Source organism: Zosterops lateralis (assembly GCF_965231275.1).
Source record: "Zosterops lateralis genome assembly, chromosome: 1".
In the NCBI taxonomy this organism is placed as follows: Eukaryota; Metazoa; Chordata; class Aves; order Passeriformes; family Zosteropidae; genus Zosterops; species Zosterops lateralis.
Genome location: NC_139762.1, coordinates 110,206,649 through 110,229,024, shown reverse-complemented (window position 1 = coordinate 110,229,024; position 22,376 = coordinate 110,206,649). Strand labels below are relative to the sequence as shown.

Below are 22,376 nucleotides of genomic sequence, written 5' to 3'. Positions count from 1 at the left end.
CTGTGGAAAATTAAACTTGGGGAAGATCAGGACCTTTACAAGAGATGCAGTATGATACTAGTGTCAACTCCATTTATCAGAAATTGAGTTCAACCTCCTCAAACAATACACACTGAGAGACTGATTCATTCCTTCCTTTGTGCCACAGTGATGTCAATGAGTTCAAAAGAGTTGCTTTCAATTTACTCCCTGTCAGGAAAAGAGACATCCATCTAACCATCCACATAGACCAAAGAAAAGGCTGAGCAGACAGAAAACTTCTGTGGAATCAGCCTACGCTGCTCTTGGTTAAAGGGCCAAACACCCTGCTAGAAAACCTCAGCAGCCAAAAATAATATCACAGATACAACTCAGTCTGAATTCAGCCTGGGAATGCCTTGATTCAGCACAAGGAAAATGGCCTCTGTAAAGCCATTTTATATCACAAACATTAATGCCAGGAAGCTGAATGTTCATTGTATAGAGACCCAGAACTGTATTAATAACAATGCCCACTGAGGACATTATATTGTGCAGTCTCTTCACACTTATAAAAGCAGGAAATTATTTTTATAGCCAACATCTTCTGTTCTCACAATTTGTCCTAGCATACCAGACACTTGCTGTATGAAATCTTCCACTAAGACTTAATGAAAATACAACTAGACGCAGTAAAACATGATATAATGGCTAAGTTAAAGCTTCTCTCTGAATATTCTGGGTGTTATGAAGTTGGTCTATATTACTAGAGTTACACAAACATTTGATGTAACTGAAAACAAATGAGCATGCAAAAAATGGCTCTTTGGGAACTACAGGACAAGAGAACTATAATAAAAATAACATCAGGTCCCACATTCTGACTTTCCTTCTGGGGACTGTTTGTTGTCTTCACCCTGAAAAATCCCGTAATTGCTGAGAACTTTCACCACTGGAGTCACCAGCCCTGGGACTGTTCAAGCAATGCCTGGACATGGTACTAAGTGCTTTGGTCTAGCTGACAAGATGGTGATGGGTCAAAGGTTGGACTTGATAGTCTTGGAGGTCTTTTCCAACCCAAATAATTCTGTGATTCTGTGAATGCAATGCTACGACACACATATTGGGCAAAATAGTCCAGCTTATCCTGTCAGGAATCTGCAGGCACATATAAACTGTCCCTTAGTCCCTACAGAAAACATGTATGTATGGACTGAGCTCATGTATGACTCCTCAAGAATAACTGCTTCAAGTCTAGAATGAAGATACAGGCCTTCAGAATGAAGGTCCTTAGGAACAAAGGACCATGATCACCAAACTCACTGATAACCGCTCCAAAGATGACTTGCTACTTCTTTTCCCCTTTGCCACATAAACAGGATGTTACACAGAAAAAACCCTGAGAGAATGACCCATATGTGACAGGCATTAAGTCACACTGCTTAATGCACTCTGGCACATTACTGAGCTGCTCATGTGACATCAGGGCACACCCAGCAAAAGACTCAAACAGGACAGATCAGAACAGCTCAAGGAAAGGGAACAAAGGCTCAAATGCAAGAGAGAGTTTGCCTGAAAAAAGGTTCTTGGAACCAAGAGATTAATGGGAAAAGAGAGAGCAGACAGGGGAATGAGGGTTGCAGAGAAGTCAGAGATAAAGCAAATGCCACAGATAATGACATGAAGCTGAAAAAAGGACAGGGAAATAGCGAAGAAGACTGAAAAACACAGCTACAGATCGAAGGGAAAAGCATGAGGGTGAAAGAAGAAAAAGCTATCATGCAAAGAATCTGAAGATACAGTGATTCTGTGATCACCAAGGTATTGGTTTTTTTCCATTAAAGAGTATGTCTACATACATTTTGCAATTTTTAGACAAGATTACAATAATAATAATAATAATAATAATAATAATAATAATAATTTTGTTTGAAGTATTTATTAAGAGGACCAATGTGAAATAGGATACGGAAACTTTCTGGCTTGGGGAAACTAAGCCAAAGTCTGCCAGACAAAGGTGAGTGATGCCTATTACCAGCAGCAGATGTTCAGAGACATGAGTGGGGAACAGAACAGACTGTCCAACCTTACACGTTCATAAGGAAAGCCATCAGAAATAGCACAGTGAATGGCAGTCTTCACAGAGTTCAGGAAGTCAGTAAGAAGAGATTTTCAGCTATGATCCAATTACAAAAGCTGTCTACATTCAGGCAGAGCTGTGCCACCTGTGTAGCAGAGGGCAGCATGTAGGTATACTTGTGACGTGACCTAGGCCACTTGTCTGTCAACTTCTGACTTAAAGAAAGCAAAATCAGTCATTTTCCTCTTTAAAGGACAAAATAATATTAGCTGACAATCTTCTGCAACTCCCATTTTCAACAGGAGCCACTTGGGATCATGGGTATGTTTGAAAAATCAATCTCTAAGCAACTGAAAATGTAAGGATTTTAAGGTAGATATCCTTGTTTCCCTCCTTTTGACGTTAAAATTAATTCCAAATATCCACTAATAGTTCTGTCTTGGATGAGACAGACTTGTAGTGGCAGCCTTTAAGAGCAGATACTCAGGGACGTCTGAGACAACACAACCCTCTTATATAACAAGAGTACACTTCATGCTAACACTGAAGAAAGGCTGAACAGCAGTCTCTCAATGAACATGCCAAATATACAGGTTATATGCCAGCTCTCTAACAGCTATTATGATTGTCAAGCATATTAATAAATTTTTACAGTTGAAAGGAAGAGAAAATCTGAACCTATTTTCAGGATATTGTGCTCTGAGCGAACACTTACAGACTAAGGATTTGTCTGCGGGGAATATGCTAAATCAAGCCCTTTTGAACTTTTGATTAAATAATTGATGCATAATGCAGAACGTATAATATATGCATCCTTTTTCCATAGTTGCCTGGAAACCCATATGGAACAGTACTAGCAATTCCAGAAGCATTTAGTCTCTAAGTCGTTGGTGAAGACAAAGGAACAAGAAAGTTTTTAAAATCATTAACTCATCTCTCTTTCCATTCTTCAAATACTGCATGATACCAGAATTAGTAACTTACACAATGGTATCATGACTCTTGTATTATAGAGTGGCTTTTTTTTAAAGCTGTATCTCTAGGAGCCATGTGAATAATGCCACTCACTGTAAGGGAACTTGTAAGACTCGGCTTTCATTAAAATAGAAAACAAAGAACACAACTAATATATCCAGCCTGTACCTTTATGCAATAGTAATATAAGTAGATCATAGAATATCCAAGGTGATCAACAATGAAGAACAAAAATAAGAGTGCAAAATGGTGATCTTCCTTCCAAATTATAGGATTTTAAGCAAATCTCATAAAAGACTGATCACTCAGGGTTTAGAAGAATATGAGAATCCCATGATCACGAATTCAAGAGGCAGATTGCTTCAAATTGCAGCCAAGCAGACCTTTTGCACTTCTCAAGTAGGCAACGCTGCTTGTCATTCAGTCTGATTGCTCTGTGACCCAGCCTGAAACTATCTTGTGCTTTATTGCTTCCAAGATGAAATGAAAAGCAGCATAAAACCCAACAATGAGAACAGAGCACTAACCATGGAAACTACCATGATGAAGGATTAAATTGTTTAATCTAAACAATTTTGTAATCATGATAATTTGGTGGTTCTGTTTCTCATGGTAAGTTTCCTGAGGAGGGCAAGTACAAAATTGCATGGGCTATACAGTTCTTGGGATGTAAAAGTCAGGATAGTGACAGTGAATACCTTCTGCCATGGCAGGAGGTATTCACTGTCACTATCATCTTCACAGGATTCTTGTACCTTTGCACATTTGTTGTGCACTCTATTTGACATTTGAAAAATGTGCACATTTGAAAATCAATGCTCACTGAGTTAAGGGATGAATGTCTTTATACTACACTGGCAAGAGGTCTCATTTGAGTAAACAGAAGCAGTTACATGGTCCTAAATTAACCAACATGGAAAGATGAAAGATCTGGTGGTTAAACATCAACAGGATAGACTGGAACACTTGTGAATATCCTCTAGCAATGTCTTTACGGAACTCTTGTGATATGTAAGATCAGCACAGATTTTCTCATGCAGAAAAAGAAAGTTTAACCTGGATGTCTCGTTAACTTCCTCAGCCACTGGAAAACACAAAGGTCACAGCACCATTTTCAGTGCGGAATCAAGACTTGCTTATCCTTTCCTTTCACTACAGCTACCAGATACTGTAACTTTTCATTTTGTGCTGAATGGTATGTTGAATGGGATGGGATAAATATTTTAAGTGTCAGCCCAGCATAGAGAAAATACAGTCAAACCCCAAACCCCAGCGATTTTATTTAGGTTAAATCAAATAATTTTTAAAAAATTGCCCTGATGATGGGGGCCAGTAGCTCGTACAGACTGATCTCATCATTTCATACCCAGATTGTCAGTTTCTAGGACAAACCCATTTTCAGCAGCTTGCTGTAGCATTACAGGAGGTCTAAGTCTACAGACAGAAAAGAGCTTTAAGAAAAGCATCTAAAAATAACATATTTACGGTAACTGCCATTCATTTTCACAAGGAAATGATTACATTTTGGGTAGAGAGAATTTATCCTAACTTAAAACAAACCTAAAAAGGCAGATCAGATCATATCAGATCAGATCATATCAGATCAGGGAAGCACCCAAAAGCATGTATGGAGATTAAGCTGACATGCCTACATGCCTCAGCTGTGACTACACAAGCCCAGAGGAAGCAGAACGAAGAGCAGGTGGAGCAGACTGCCTTGGACATACATAAGGTTTCCACGATAGTCACATCAGCTGTGCTCCCTATGTGGAAACTGCTGTACTACAACTTGGATAGGACAAAAAACCCCCAAAAACAAACTTAACAAACAAACAAACAAAAAACCAACCAACCAACCAACAAAAAAAAAACAACCAACCACACACACTGAACAATATTAAAGGGAGAAACAAAGACACCAACATCCTAAGGTGTTGAAACTAAACTGCCAGAAAAACAAGTTCCCTTTTTGTCTGCATTAATTAAGCCACATGTTACCATCACCAGCCCAGCTTTTGATTTACATTTCCAACTGTCAATGATTTATTCTGAACTAGGGAAATCAGCAAAGTTTGCTTTTCCAGCCTCAGTCACAGAATGATCTCACAATGTATTTAGGATATTTCATCAAGGACAGCAGCAGTTTTCCAGCCATGCAGTTCTGTATTAGTGAGTGATATTTAATGGTATAATGGTTTTGATTATGATATGTTGTTATGTCCTACTCCTGGCTGTCACCGTACCCCAGAGGCAATTTGCCTGTGAACATGGTATTTCATCTCAGCATTTAATAAATTCATTGAGAAAGAAGTCTTAAAATAAATCAGCTGCACAATGATCACTGGGGATAATTATAAATTGTGGGGTTTGGTGGTTCTGGATACTGGTGAACGTCAAGAGAGAGGTCTAACTGCTGTCATTGGTCTTTCATCCTTGTTTTAGGAAAGCCTAAGATGCTTCTCTGCCTGGATGCCATGGATAAAGAGCAGGAAATCAACCTTGCCAAGATGGCATTTTTCCTGGCAGTAAGGGGTGCCGAGCAGGAGTTATGCTTGCTGAGAATGTACTCAGATGCTCCAAAACCTGCTCCAAAGCACTGGCAGAAAAGTAAAGAACAATACCCTCCTGTCTGACTAGGTGAGAGCAACATTGGTTCATAGGGTTTTCAAGTTCTGTGACTTTTTCAGACCTCACAGTGCTCACCTGTAGTTTTTCCACCTCCCTCCTTGATTCTTGCAGTGTGCACTATCTAGGACCACCTTTAAAGCACATTTATAAAATCTATATGATAAAGTCAGCTATTCCCATTTGGTATATTTTGTACAGTACAGACTGGAATAAACACAAAGCATGCTTGATCGAGTTCCTGTCCCCGCTTCCTAGTTGCTTTTATTAACCCAAATAATGAAATTTAACCTCAAATGATTAGGATGCTGCTATTTCCAAGACTATCTCCAACACCATCTACCAGTAAAGTGGCCACAGTCACCTCAGACACTCCTGGCTTACATTCTGGGATTTCAAGATGACATAATCACCAGCAATGTGTTCTCCAAGGTCCACCTGTCCACAGCTCTTTGCATTCATTTGGAATTAATGCCCTAATCTCAGTATTCTCAGTATCGTCTCAAGACTTTAGTATTTTTTTTTTTTTTTTTTTTTTTTCCCAGAAAAGGCATCTATGTCTTGTGCTGGTATTTATAACCAAGGGAAGACTAGTGCTATTGCAACAGGTCTATTACTACAGGAATTCTGCAAAGCAATCAGCAAGCAGTCTGCAATTATCTTTTTCTATACACACCACATCCTCAAAAGTACCTACATTACTTACAGAGTTTCTCTTTTCATTATTTCCAATTTTAGAAACTGTCAGCAGAAATAAGAAGCATAAAATTAGTTTATATTCATGGTGAATTGAGAAGGTTTCCCAGCTTTTAGAATTTCTGCATTTAGAGAATTTCGCATATCTCTTTTGGGATTTTTGTCACATATTGCATGCCACATTTGGGCACTTAGCAGATGCAGAGGTGTGGCAACAATAATTTGCAAATGTTAGTATTATTTATTTCCAGTGTTAAATTAGGTAAAGAGGCATGCTTAAATTTGCAGGAATTTTTCTTTGAAAGATAGCATCAGAGATTTTTCAAATTTATCTACTTTTTATGAGTTCTTAAGAATAATTACTTGCTTTTCTGAAGAACAACGCTGGACTGGAATAAATTTCATTCTATTTGACAAATAATTGCAATTACAGATAATGATTTTTCACATTTTGATGATTGTGATTAAACTGTCACTTTAAAATGCTCAGAGACATTTTTACAAAAGAAATACTTTCCACACACAGTATTTTCCCAAAGTTTTATAGAATTATCAGAAAGACATATATTTGCAATTTTGAAGACTGTTGGTGAAATATCTGCAAAGAAACCTTCTTCTTATGAAAATGAAATAATTTCACAAAGCAAATTATTTGATCAACAGTGGTAATATTCAAGGTACAACATATGTAGTGATATTCTGGTAAAAGCAGGTAAACTGTCATGTTCTTGTAATTTTTGCCCAGATACTTAAACTAGTTTCAAGAGAAACTCTGCAAGAGAGAATGGCTCTCAGAATATGATTTCTGTCTACTTTGCCAGTAAAACTCAGCCCGCTGCTGAAGGTTTCAGCAAAAAAAAAACACTTTTGTACTGAGAGAAGAATTCACAAAGAGAGGCCAGGAGATGAACCTGTGTCTGTGTCTGCATTAAAGGCAGCAGAAACAAACAGTGCACTGCATCTGATAAGTGTAGCTGCCTGTTAAACGATATCCCATGACTGCCTATGCTAATGGGCACCTCCGGGTAAAAAAGATGGTGCTAATAAAGCCTCTGCTCTGCTTTCCTTGGAACAAACACTTCTGGCACTCAAAGCAGCTCTCTGCTTCCATCCTCATACACCTTCAGCCTGTAGCCAGCTCTCTGCAATTTATTAAGTTAGCTCTTTAAAAGAACCCCTCAAATACAGTCTTTCCAAGCCAATTTTTCCCTAGTAAGTCTGGGCCAGTGTGCCAGGGCAGGGCAGGAGAGCACAGCTGAAAGAAGACAAGGATGCCTTGAGTGACAGGAGTTGCTATGCACTGGGAGTGGAGCAGAACGGTCTTTGAGTTTTTCTTGTTATATTCCAACCTAAATGAAGCAGCTCAGATGCAGCTGAAAGGTTTTTTTTTCCTATGACCCCTTTTTCTTTTTTGTCTCATTACTGTTGGGTGGCGCATAATGATAATTTCTGTAGGAGAAAAAAAAACCCCAACCCAAAACAGTAGCTGATATGAGCCAGAGGTCTGATATTAACCATTTCAAGGGCAGTGCTCAGTTCAGTGGCTCTGTGTTTAGCAGCTCTTTCTTGGACAGCCATTGCTGTCAGGTGAATGAATGACTTCTTTTCCCATTGATAAGAGAAACCCATCTGGGAGAGCAGCTTGGAACAAGAAGGAAACTGTACTTGATGATGAAAAAACACACAGAATCCAGCCTGTTCCAGAGCAGCCGGCATTATTCCTTAAGTTGCACAGAACCTAATACTTAGGATGACATTTTAAGTTTCTCCTTTTATTTTCTTTTTCCTTAAGAAGAGATTGATACTGTATAAATCTTTAAACAAGATCAGCAAACTACTCCTAGGTTATCAATGGAGACCAGAAGCTAAGTCCTGTCCATGAGCGACTTGGCACAAGCTGGCAAATTGCAGGGCATCTGCACTAATTCTCTATGAAGACAACCAACAGTTCCACAAAAGCAGATCACAGTTGATAGATAAGAGACAAAAAATTAAAATTAACAACCAGTGTATTTTCAGCCAGACAGACACTCTCAGCAATGAGGCTATTGTTAACCCTTAGGTTTTTTTTTTAATTTGCTTTGCATGCAGTTGCACACATGCTTTGCACTGTCCATTTAATTGGACACTTGTGTAACCTCAGACTACTGTATTCCGTTACCATGAAAATGAAGTGAAAATGTCATCCTCCTAAACATAAGATTTTAAAAAATAAACAACTGAATACAACATAATAGTGTCTTTCAACACATTTGCTCCTGAATGGGAGAAGCCAGCATCTGGGCAAGTACTAAACTCCCCTGGGGTTTGTGTCTGGCAGACTGCTTATAATGCAATACTAAATCTTCAATTCATACTTCAGCCAAGGACATATTAAAAATATGAGAAGTGTGCTACAAAAGTGATTAAACAATCAGCTCTGTGGTTAAAAACACAGTAATCACTCTCCAAAATACTTTCCATCACAACTTGGCCTCTCCAGCATATTTGGACAGCATAAGCTAAACATCTCTGTAACACAGGCAGATATAACCCCAAAACTAGGAACTTAACAGGGTGGTAAATTTCTATCCACAGTGAGCATTTTTTAACATACTTACCACTGTGTGTTGCACAAGCACAGCCAGGTTGTTATTCTAGTCTATATGTGAGGACTAAAACCCACTTGTTTTCTCTGTGTTGGTGCTCACCCTAGTGCTACTGCTAACAAGAATCCCCTTGGTTAGGGTATTAAGTTGGTGTGAAAAGGTCCAGTAAAGCATATACACCCAAACCTGCCCTACTAAGTATTTGCATACTATTTTGAATGGAGAAGAAAGAATACGCTCCATTACAGATTTTACATGTATTTCCCCTTTAAAGCTCACAGCACATGACTGTGCTAATGGAAATGCAGCCGTAAAGGGAAAAAGACTGAATCTCTGAAGAGAAGTTAAAAAAAAGTCACTAATCAAGAGGGAAATTTCCCAATAAAACCTAGAGGGGAGTAAGACAGATACACAGAGATTACAAGCAGGTTCACTCTCTCAGAAGAGCTGCATCTAGATGGCCTTCTGGAAATACATGGGGGTCTGACCAACATTGCACTTACTTTGCTGTACCTTAAATAGAAGAGGACTGGAAGCAGTATTTTTTCTCAGAGCTGCTATAAAAGCATTTAATTTGCAGGGCCCTGCTGAAACTCACAAATGCAATTTCACAAGAACATTAGAGAATGCAGTTAACATACTTACTAATCAAAGTTGTGGCCTGTATCCTGACCCACCCTTCTATGACTGAATCACTGGCAGATTTGAGGCAAGTTCCTTATATAAACAGGTTAATATTTGAAGTCTGCCCAGGCACTCTGATTAGTGTCCTTGGCAATGCCAGATCACACAGTCCGTGTGGGAAGGACAGACCGGGGAATGCAATGGAAAGCTTGTAACAATGCTAGGTGAAAGAATTGCTGGCATACTTACAGTTGCATTTCTTCTGAACAAATCGAAGCTTGCATGCTGTTCGGTAGGTGGACAACCGGATGCGATCCAGATCCTGAGCCCCTAGTGGAAGAGAGGAACAGTGACATTTGTATGGAACATGACCTATGCGTATCTTTGCAAGCAGAGAAGCCAGAGAACAAAGAGGACACACGAGCTGCCTCCCTTTAACAATTTTCATGGCTCTCTCCTTCGCACAGAGTGTAGAGAGGAGTGAGGAGTAACAAGGGGAATGTCAGGAGCTACAGTGTTAAAAGAATTTTATAAAGGAAGGCACGGAATAGTCAGCCCACTGTGTCTGTCACTTTGAAGAACAATCTGGTCAAGCTGCAGGCTAAAAGACACACTGGCCAGGTTCCAACAGCAGGGAAAACCTCAGTCGAATTTTAATATTTAGCAAAAAAAGCTCATAACAAATATCTTTAGCTGACATGCCACACTAGAGCAAGGTATTGCCAGCAAACCAGATCAGAAAACGTACTGTGCCGTAACATAAAGACCCATGGCAATCTGCAGAAGGGGGCAATGACAAGGCGTGTGAGGCCTTTCTCTGCTTTGTGGATGCATATTCTCTGCAATGGAGACCTCTGAGGGTCAGCTCTATGCTCCACACAAAGCTTGGCCCCTGCCTGCTGCCATGTAAAGATCCAGTAACATTTCCAAAGCAGCTGTCTGAGAGATGGGAAAAAACTAAACTACCTCACAAACAAGGTACAACAGGGGCCAGTATGGGGGCAGAACCTGGCACAGTGTCCAACAAAATCATCCAAACAAGGTACAGCCAGGATGTAAGAGGAGTGGAATACAGCCCTTTTACACAAGCTTCCTAAAGGCTTTAAGATTTCTCAGCTGAACTGCTGAACATACGGCCACATTGGCATCTGTAGCAGGATACTCTGTCTAAATGGGGGTAAAACAGCCCAAATTTTCTCCCATTTGCTTAAGTTATCAGTGGTGGATGGAGAAAGTGGATCATGCTGCTTCAGGTGTTCAGGAATGCTGAGACTAGCCTGACTCCACAATCCCAAAGCTAAACTTTCTGGAGACATGATAAACAGCCTTGCCTGACAGAAATCAGCACTGACGAGGATGTGGCAAACAAAGTTCCTGACAAAGGAAGCAACAAGTGATAGTACTGATAATTTATCTAAAGCTGCTGAGCTGGCACTGGTAGCCTAGAAACACTTGACTGGCAGTCAATCACCTTATACTATAAAAGCTCAGTTCCATTTTTAATGGCAGGGACTCCTAACAGGCTCCTTCTGGACGTGTATGTGGTGTGGCAATTCCTCCCTTGAGTGGGGACACCTCTCAAGGTTATTCCTTGAGGCCAAGTGAAAGAGATTTGCCCACAGTGTTGATATGGGTAAGTAACACCAATCTCTACTTAATAATTATTAAGCTACTTTTGAAACAATTCATTTAATAAATAGTGCCCAATATAATTAGTTATAAATATCTATAGTATCTGGTAAGTAATTTTGATTAAATTATTTTAAAAATATTTATTTTATTCCTATAAATATATTTGGTTTTCTATCCTTAACACTGCATGATGAAATCATATAAAGTATCAGTTACACCTATATAATCCTTAAGAAATAAACTCTTGACCAAGTCTGAGACTAGAACTGGATCGAGCTCTACTCAGACTACTCTCTGAGGAGTTTTCAGAGTGAGGGGGATCCTTTTGCACCTTGTAACTCAGTTGGAGGGCTTCCTTCCCTTATAAATCTTGACTGAAGCTTCCATTCTGCCTGTGGCAGCATTGTTCACCCACACTTTTTTTAAAAATGTCCTTCAAACAGCCCTCTTGACCCAAATTTTTCAAATGTGCTCTGGCCTATGATGAAAATGAGAATGATACTCTCTATTCTCCCCAGATTCTTTTCTTTTCCTGACCAAATTCTCCCACACTGTCTTCCCAGGGCTCCCAGCTACTCCCTTTTGCCAGTTACATCATCTGCTCCTAGGAGTAATTACCTTTGACTACTTAACATCAGGTATAGGAAGTATTTTTGTGAGTTTTTTCCATCATATCCTCTATTGTTAGAATTATACAGGTTTTTTTTCCTTCTCCATTGGTATCTCACTGACAGCTTTTGGAAAATTTCTTTACAGGTGAAAGAGATGATAAAGTTTTGCAACACTAAGCTTTTCCTTTTTAACAGGAAAAGTAAGCAAAATGAATGTAACTTTCCCCCTCTTAACTTTAGTGAAAGTTATCAATAAATTTCCAGAGCTCCTTTATAAAACTCCAGCCTTTTAACAAGATTTAAAGAGTGAAAGCAAAGTGGTACTCTGGCTCATTGAGCTTCTGAGGTTGCAGTAATAATCCTAAATAAACAAATTTGTTGGCAACGTTGCCTTTTTTTTTTCTTTTTGCCTATTTGCATACACAGTGGATGGTATTATTTTGATATTATTTGAGGAGTAGGTGTTGCTGGTAAGATGCTGGAACAGATGATTTAATTTTGTCATGATTCACATTTTGCCACAGTCAGAGATCTATTTGTCAAATAACTTCTGTAGAAAAGTGCCATTACTTATATGATGAAGAGTCCTAAAAAACAAGTGGAAAGATGCACAGGACTGAGCATGGCAAACAAGACAGTGAATTTATAATTCCCTACAGGATTGACAGTGGCCTGTCCTTTCCTCTGCTTGCTGGCAGTGCCTTACTCTACTTCCTTTGAATATGCTCATGTCATGTAACACCGTTTGCAGTTTGCAAAAATAACAGGGACACAGTGCAACTTTGGCTGGTGTTTTCTTGCCGGATAATATGTGCCAACAATGATGTACATTTTGAACTGTTCATCAGTGTGGATATACCTGGGCCTGTCAGGTCAGACTAAGGTAAGACTAAGACCTAGCAGCATGATGTCCAATAGAACATTTTGAGTTATAAGACAAGCTTTAACCATGAGACTCTACAGAAGGCGATAACAATTATGATATTAATTCACAAAAGTCTGTAATTTGGAACTAGATGGATGACTATTCTGAAGGAAAGGAACCAAAAAAGGTCAAACTGGACCTCTCAAAATACAGGGAAAATCACAGTGGTCCAAATTTAAAGTCAGAATCAAATCCTTCTATTCCTTGTTCAGGACAATCTTTCCACTTAAAAGGGCTTGAAAAGTTGGATTTTTTTTTTTTTTTTTTTTTTTTTTCCCCTCTTTTCTATTCTGTGTAGTCCTTTGTAAAATTTTTGTGGGGTTTCAATCACAGACTTGCAGATGTAGATCCCAGGAACCAAAACCACTGGCAAAAGCCTTTATATCATAATTTTTCTTCCTCTGATATTGGCAGGTTGAGGAGTTTACCTATTACCACAGGCTTATGCCTATCAGAAGGTTAAGAAGCTTCACATGGCCCACAATACGTAGGGCATCAGGAGCACATGGTTTTTGTCAAACATGTTAAAGGTGTGGGCTTGCACCCAGCCGGGGGCAGCTGAACACAATGCCAGGATGAACTCTGGTTTTCAGTGAAGCACACCCTCTGCACACAGAGCTATCTGAGGGCCTCTCAGAATGCAAAGCTCAGTGTTCTATGAATACGGCTAAAATACATCTAGTTTTTCCACAAAGACTTAATATTTTCCCCTCCTTTTACCTAGTTGGAATGTCCAGTTCTCTGTGTACAGATGTGGTAGGTGGAGGAACAGAGGTAGGCAAAGAAAAGGGAAGCACATGTGAGATAAACCAGACTGAAGTAAATATGCCAAAATACTAAACTGTGAAAGAAGAAAATAGTAGACTGTAACTACTGGTGTAAAATACAGGAAAATAGTCCCTCCCCTGCCTCCAACTCCTGATTTTCCCAACACTTCCTTAACTCCTCCAAAAGAATCCAACATCAAAACAGCCTTCAAAACTGTGGAAACAAACCATAAATCCTCACAGCAAAGTCCTAAATATTTTAGGAGCATTTCAAACATTAATTGAAATTAATGGTACCTATGCCACTGACTTGAGCTGATAAAAAATCAAGGCCCCTCTGTAACTTTAATTAAAACTACAGTATGCTCTGTTAATGGACAAACACATTTTTTGATTCTGGCCAAAGTACACCACTTCCCTCCAAGGGTCCAAGATGCTGTACACAGGAGACAATTGAATCACAGAATATCCTGAGTTGGAAGGGACCCACGAGAATCACTGAGTCCAACTCTTGGACTCACAGGATACTCCCAAAAAACTCTTGGACTCTGCACAGGATACTCTCAAAAATTACACATTATTGTCCAAATGTTTTTTGAACTCTGTCAGGCTTGGTGCTGCAACCACTTCCCTGCAGAGCCTGTTCCAGTGCCCTCTGGGTGAAGAACCTTTTTTAATATCCAACCTAGCCCTCCCATGAGACAGCTTCTTTCCATTCCTCAGGTCCTGTCACTGGGCACCAGAGAGAAAAGATCAGTGAGAAATATTCATGAGTAACAACAGCAAGCGCCCTGTGATACTAAAACAATTAGAGGGCACAACAGAGGTAGTGGACACTGTGGAATGGGCCAAAACAATTCTTCATAGGTCATCTGAGTGGGAAGTCTTTAATTTGGAGAGCTCAGATGTAGGGCTCGCTCCTGGGGAACAGTCCTGAGCACATTGAATTCACCAGCACAATTTCATTATGCACAGTAATTCCAATCCCAGTAATGCCCATCTTAGTCTCCCACCAAAGACCAAGGAGATCTTCTGTCATTGTTTACTACCTGGCAGGGGACAAACAACAGGAAGCTTAGTAATTACACACAAAACTCAGGTAAATCTAATAACAGGGTGACAGTCTCAAACTTGACATGTAACAGAATTTCCTGGAGAAATAGTGGATTGGTTGTTAGAGAAATTAGAGATGACTGTCAGAAGTGCAGGAATATTGTTGGTATAGTACATCCCTGACACATTATGGTGCAGGGAGCACAGAATTTCATTAGGAACTATAAAAAATTACATTGCAGTGGGGTATGAAGTACATGAGTCCCTGTACTGTGTCTGGCTGAGATGCAGTTAACTTTCTTTACAGCATTCTGCATGGTGCTGTGTTTTAGATCTGTGGCTAAAAGTGTTGATAACACAGCGCTGTTTCAGCTGCTGCTGAAGAGTGCTTGTACAGCACCCAGGCTTTTTTGTTTCCTACTCTGTTCCCTCCCAGGGTCATCTGGGAATGAGCAAGAGGCTGAGAGGAGACACAGCAAGGACGGATGGCTCCACCTGCCCAAAAGGTTAGTCCACATCATATAATGTCATGCCCAGCAATAAAAATGGGGTAGGGAAAGAAGAGGGTGGGGAGTTTTGTCTTCCAAGACAGACACTGTTCTATGACTGGCTAGGCATCAGTCTGCTTTTGGGAAGTGGGAATAGCCACCTCTGCATCACTGGTTCTTGGTTTCTGTTGTAAATTTTTCCCTCTCTTTTTGTCATCTAATCAAGTCTTTATCTCAAGTAATGAACTTGCTTGCTTCTGCTCTCCCTGTATTCTCTCCCATTCCACTGGGGATTAAGCAAGTGTGTGGGAGTTTGGCAGCTGGCTGGGGGCAACCCACTACAGATATCTCCAAAAAAAGATGTAGCTTTTGGAGACCTTTATCCCTCTTCATTGCAACCTGTGTATTCCATCATTTTTCTCTTAAGAAACTACTGATTAAAATAATTCAATCAAAAAATCTGATGTAGAAAATCCCTCTTTCCTGCTTTGGTCAAATCAGCCCATTTTCGTGCAGTTTTGGTCTCATGATATTCATTTGTGCAATGGAGATTTGAGGTGGAAAGCTTGTATAAATTTTACTGACATTGCATAGCAACTGGCTTGGTCTATCACAGCAAAACATTTCCAGGAAGTACTCACGCATTTCTGCAAACAGCTGCCTTCTTTCTGCCATGGTATTCCCTCTTTTCCCACAATCTTCAATCATTCTGGAAGACAAAATCACGTGAAAACGTTAAGTATTATTCCCAGACAGAACATACGTACATAAGCATCCAAAACTGATCCCGAAGAACCTTTGAGGTTGACTGGTGCTCCACGTGTATCCGATGCCTTTTGCCAACCTCTCTGTGGCGTGGTTTGTGGAGAACCTGGTCCCCAAACTGTCCTCCATTCTCTGGACTCTGTTTTCAAGCATTTGTTCCCCCCCCCCGCCCCTCTCTCCCAAAGGCAGTGTTCAGTTTTTCTGCTTGATGTAACTAACTGGCTTACATAACACAAGCTCTGAAATTCATTTTAGGTTTTCTTAAATAAGGAATCCTCAGTTTAAATTATGTAAGAGAGAAGAAATCATAAAAGATTTGGATATTATTTTATAGTCTCGAAAACTACGTTCTAGCCAATTTTGTGTGGAGGAGACAAAAAAAATAACAAACAACAGCAATTAAATCCCTAGTCCATAACATAATACATGTTATTTACCCGAGCAAAGACTCTCCCAATATTCATTCAAATTCAGGACAGTACATCTCTGATTAAATGAGTTTCACAAAAAGGCTCAGAAGTAAGAATATATTTTCCTTCTCTTTTCAGACGAAAAATCTTTCAACTATTTTGAAGAGCACTACTGCTGGATAGAGCAGAGAGAACAGTGACAGCTCCTCTCACAGCCAGCATTCAAACCATAAAAGACTAAAGCTTTCAGAGTGAAGATAAACATCTTCAGCAGCACTCAAAAAATTAAAACTAGTGTCAGCATCACCACTTCCTATGGGTAATTACCCTGTCGAACCAATATCCTTTCCTGCCTGCCAAGTCTGGTTAAAACTTCTGACCTGCATTTTTATCTACATCCTCATGTCAACTAGATTGTGTAAAATAACATCACACTACCTAGGTTATAAAGGAGATATTCTAGAGAAGCCTGCAATCAAAAATATTGCACTGTACCCCATAGCAAACCTCCATATGTATACAACAAGAAGGATAAAAGTACTGGATGCTGAAGTCTACCATCACCAAAGAACTCAAGATAAAAACCAGTTTCCTTTTATTTCTCAAAGACAGAAAGGCAATCACATAAGAAATATTTTGTTGTGTGAGCTTTTTTTTTCCCTTTCAAAATGCACTGTTCAAATGAAGTGGTGGTACATTATAACTGCCTTTTCCAACTAGCCTATCCAATTCTCAGAGTACTGATAAAGACTCTGCTAAAGTGCTATCCATCTACGGTGGACATTTTGTGATGTGAACAGCGGTCCCACTAGGAAGTGGACAAGGGGTATGGATGCAGCCTCTTTGCAGGGATATTCAAGTTCACCTCATATTCAAGTGTGCTTTCATTTGTCCGGGAGTGATAGGGATGTGCTTAGCATGGCATTAAGTCTGAGCTAATATATCCTCCCTTTCTGCAGAGGGAAAGCTCTCCGGATAGTGTTTTACAGAAGTGGTCACTTGTTACCCCACGGCTTTAGAGGGGCAACACGTTGTGACGTGGGAGTGGACCTTGACAGAGGACAGCAGGCAGCAGCTTGGTGAAACATGGAAAGCTCTTTATTATCTGACTCCAAAGGCTTATATACATTTTGTACAGAGGGCCAAGATTGGCCCAAGGAGGTTACAACCTTCTGACTCCATTGGTCAATATGACCATCAGTCAAGTTCTCTCTCAGAGAACAAGAATGCAAAAAATAGATATAATTTCTAAGAATACTTATTGTTTACATGAAGCAGCGTGAGAAGGTGCTGCAAAGACTCAAACACTTTGAAAGCAAGAAATGCAGGGACGACAGTCACTCAGCCTCTGATCTGAGGTAGCTTCTGTCTTGATAGCTTGGAGATATCAGGGAAGACCCAAACCTCCTTGCAGAATGAGATACCTCAAGATATGCCAGGCCCAATGACCACGTTAATTAGACAGCAAGAAGTAACATCTTTTTTACATTAATCTGCCTTAAATCTCTGCCCATGTAAGATTAAAAGCAATATAATTCCACTAACCATGGCTTGAGTTCCCCACTACCTTTTGTTTCTAATGACACTCATAGAAACTCAAGTTTGCCATGGAAAATGACTAGATCTTGTAGGACATGTGCATTAATAAAGATAAAATCTTTAAAAAAAAGATAATATATTTTACTAGGCAGAGGAGTTGAGTGAATACTCCAGAGCAAACACATTTTTGATTACTATTTATTACTTGTAGAGTTGGTTATAGGCCATCATAATTTTCTCTGACTTCTAATATATTCAGCACTATTCCAGAAACAGCGTGCAACTTGTTTTCAGACCACATACTACTTGTGTTATTTGACTGAGATTGGGCTGATTTGATTTTGGCACAAGGATCTTCCACTTCTTGACACAACTGACACTTAAATCTTACAGATGTTTCTCCAGTCAATAATTTGCTGTTTTCATTCCACCAATGTTCCCTAACATTTGTGAAGTAATTACTGGTCTCAGAGTGATTGCTACAAATTTTATCGAAAACATAAGGGGTGCAACTTTATTCTCACTTGCCTCACATTGCCACCTGGAGAAAAATATTCCTTAGCTATTGCTTTTAAATATCTTGTAGAGCATGGAATGTGGCTCACCTGTGACCTTATTCACCAGGCAGAAGAATTGTGCCAGTCAAAATAAAGTAACAAAAAGTATTTTTAAAATTATGCAAATTGTACAGTATGTTTTCCACTTCCTTCAGAAAGTCTGTTCTAAAAGTTTCCCCCTTTAGAGAGGGGGAAAAAATAATTCTTTAACTGGTTTTCTGTTTTCTGCAATTCATCCTCCTTTTACTTTTACTGTTTATATCTCCTCATATAAAGATGTTCCCTGGACCTGATCATCATTTTTCAGAATGTCCCATTATCTTCTGAAATTGAATCACCCTTTTCACTGCTAGGTCTTATGGGGATTACCAGGACTGACAAATAACTTTGTATTTACAAACACACAATTCAGGCTTCCTAGGAGAAGGGAGGAACTTCGTATTTATGTTTTTAGGACTCTTCTTGCAGTAGATACTTTGCAGATTTTAAAAGAGCCTTCACTCCAAATGACAATCCTAAAATTCCCTGTAACAGGTATATGCCATTAAGCTAATGAGAACATTAGTGGTGGCAGTATTTTCAGACAGATACATTCTATCCCTCTTTCCTGTCTTTTCCTGATAGAAGGAAAGTGCTAGATGATGCTCATCTACAGGGTACGGGTACTTCTGAGTTGCCATTGACAGTAATTCACTCAGCTGTGTCTTCAAAGCTTTTCACATGCATTTTTAACTCCAGAATGTGTTACAGCCCAGCTCAACTAATGCCACTGTCAGAGTGCTGGGCATCTCCCTTTTCAGACTTCTTCCCTGTGACCCAGCTCACAGGTACACAGCTCTACTCCTCAACTCAGGTTACAGGCTCCTTCGTGGAGCCCAGGATATGTTCACCTCAGTCCCTGGGGCTGGCCCTCAACTAATTAACCACAGTCATGTTCCAGTATTTCTCAGTTTGCTCACAGCACGTCACATCACAGAAAAAAAAAAAAAGTACCATTTGTTCTACATGGGAGGAAAGCAAATATTGAAGAACACTTTAATGTGCTTTACAAAAAAGAGTACATTTCTAGAGACATAATTTTGAAAAATATTAATTAATGTATACATTTCTCATAGTAGGGAATAAATTATATTTCTCTTCTATGGATTTCTTTCACTATCTTTTTCCCTTCACTTTTCTTCCCAGGAAACAGCTCTGTCACTGTAGGTAAGGAGAACACCTATTGTGCATCTAATTAAAATTCTAGTCACAAGCTAATTAGTAACGTACCAATTAGAATGGTATTAAGGCTTCAATATATTACAGACATTCCAAAGCAGAAATCATTCCAAACGTGCATTTCCAGCCTCTGAAAAAGATACCGTGAATGTTTCATTTTTACCCATGTTTCAAGCTGAAAACTTTTATGACATTAGTAGTGTTAGAAAGAAAAGAATAAATAAACAAAGAATAGTTCTACTGGAAGTATTTTGATGACAATTTCCTCTTCATGCTCATCATGTATCAGAAGCATAATTGGTCTCATTTTTAATATACTTTTCTGGTTTATAAAATGTGGGTGGGAATATCATATAATATGCATAAGATGAGAACTGAATGCCTCATTTATCTTTCCTTTGCTGTTGTTTCCTTGCTACTTGGATTATGAGCACTGCAATAATCTCTCTCACAAATAAGTGTTTTTCTTGTTTCAGTATTTATATGGTAAGTAATATATTTTATTAACCCCTACTATATGTTATTCTTTTCATAAATAGTGTATTTCCATTACATCTCCATTTCTTGACCTATGTCTGTGCATGATGCAAGGAATGCATGTTACATTTACATCATTAGCTCCAAAAAACCAATCTGTCCTGCTTTAGGCTGGAATAGAGTTAATTTTATTCCTAGTAGCTGGTACAGGGCTGTGTTTTGGATTCAGTCTGAGAATTTGTTGATAAGACACTGGTGTTTTAGCTGTTGCTAAGTAGTGCTTACCCTAAGCCAAGGACTTTTCAGTTTCCCAGGCTCTGCCAGTGAGCAGGTGCACAAATGACTGGAAGGGAGCATGGCCAGGACAGCTGACCCAAACTGGCCAAAGAGATATTCCATACCCCAGAAAATATTGCCCACTACATAAACTGGGGACAGTTGGCTGGGAGGTGCCAATCACTGCTCAGAGAGAGGCTGGGCTTTGCTCAGTGGGTGGTAAGCCACTGTATTGGGTGGCTCACTTACTTATCTTGGCTTGTACTCCTCTCTCTGTCTCATTATTATTACCTCTATCTGCCTCAGTATTATTATTATTATTATTATTATTTGCTTTGTTTCAATTGTTGTTTGTATCTCAATCCATGAGTTTCAATTTTTTTCCCCCTGATTCTACCTACCAGTGGGGGTGGGGATGGTGGTGGAATAAGCAAGTGGTAGTTTACAGCTGGGGTAAACCACCACACCACCAAAAGAAGCAGCTGCTTATATGCCTGGAGAAGGCACTCCCCTCTGGAAAGCCCCACACACATCCCAGAAGACCAAAGAATTCCTGACCTGACATGTCCACATGCAGTTTGATGGGTCTGAGAAAAGCCACCCTACTAGCACTTCCACAAATCTCCATCCCATTTGTCTGTGACAGGTGAAGTGCCCCATGGAGGCAGGATACATGCCAGTGAGGGAAACTGCCCACTGAAATGGATTAATTCTGGCATGAAAAAGTTATCAAGTCCCTTGTGATGGTTGTGACGCAGCTGGGTATTTGAAAAAGAGGGTCCAAATCCTGGCCAGTGACACTTCTGACAGTCTCTCAGGCTGGATAAAAGTTGCTTTTCTGTCAAAGCAGGCACACAGGAAACAGAGTAATACCTCTCTCTGCCCTAGTCTTTTCCAGCTGAGCGTACTGGGGCTCTGAAACTCTTGGGAACATTTTGGACCCAACTAGGTGGAACTTTTGTGCCACTGGTAAGACTGGTAAAACCAACAGTGAGTATCTTGAAATCACTTTTGGAAAGAGTACCCTCATTAGGTAGAAAATATGAACCAGGATCAAGCATCCTGTATCTGAGCAGTCTGTACTTCCCCAGTGAGGAAATCTCAAACTCCTGCCATAGAAGCTATTTTTTCTTCCATGAAATGATGGAAACTTCGGCATCACTGAGAATTAGAAGCATTAGGATGCAGAGCAATGTTCTGGTTTCTTAGTGGCTATTTTTTATGCTGTTGACAAATCTAATGCTATTTTCTATGCAGCTGGTCAATATTTAAACCTAGCTTTGAGCAGACAGCAGTACCATTTTTCAGCAGCACAGGCTTCTTGTCTGCCATTGCTCAGGACAGTTTTATCAAAATGCCCTCCATACATAACTAACTGCTGCCTCCTTTCAGGATTTACCAGCATCAGAAATTTAGATTTATGAAAATGAAAGAGGCTGCTAGGGTCTATCTAACAGTGACTTTATGAGGAACTTAAAAGCTGTAGTCAACATCCAGGATTCTGTTCATGCAGGATTTGTGGCAATGTGAGAGATGAGATTTTCTATTGATCTTTTATTTTCTCCTATTTTCTCCAAATTCAGCCATGTTAGGCAGATTCTGCTCTGTTAACTAGAACAGTTATGGCTTCTTATTTCAAAGTGAACTTGCACTGGAGAACAGTGAGTTAAAAAGGACAGCGAGTGCTGGCTAAAACTATGTTTCTGACGTCACCAATCTCAGCAATCCTTGTAGTTAATAATAAAAGTCCTGAAGGGCCATTTCAGAACCCTCTTCCCCTTAATGGATTTATTGGTGCCTTATGAATGTCTTGTTCCACATGTTCTAATGAAGCAAGTCCCTAATAGGCCTCTCTCAGCTTTACATTCCAGGACTAATCCTTGGCACTGTAATAAAATTGGTCAATGCTCTTTCCTGAGGCTAGCTATAATTGCATTGCAATTGCACACTTACAAAGTGTGCTTCTATTTTATCTAGATGAGATTTTTACAGTGAAGAAAGAAAACAAAAGCTGTTGCTAAGTTCATCTCCAACATGAGTCTCAGCAAGTCTGACTCTTCTCATTTTTGTCATACTTTTCAATTTTAATACCACCAAAACCCCTGAAATTCT

The 22,376-nt window shown here is 39.6% G+C and overlaps 1 protein-coding gene across 9 annotated transcripts in view; it reads right to left on the bottom strand.

The window, feature by feature from the left end:
- DTNA (dystrobrevin alpha) overlaps nt 1–22,376 on the bottom strand; it is a 220,282-nt gene that overhangs the window by 78,897 nt on the left and 119,009 nt on the right. For all 9 annotated transcript variants that reach the window (XM_083866256.1, XM_083866254.1, XM_083866255.1 and 6 more), the window contains 2 exons: nt 15,664–15,731; nt 9,796–9,876 (listed from right to left, as the gene is read on the bottom strand). In XM_083866256.1, the coding sequence (XP_083722382.1) occupies nt 9,796–9,876; nt 15,664–15,730 (148 nt within the window). In that variant the 5' untranslated portion in view covers nt 15,731. The remainder of the gene's footprint in view (nt 1–9,795; nt 9,877–15,663; nt 15,732–22,376) is intronic.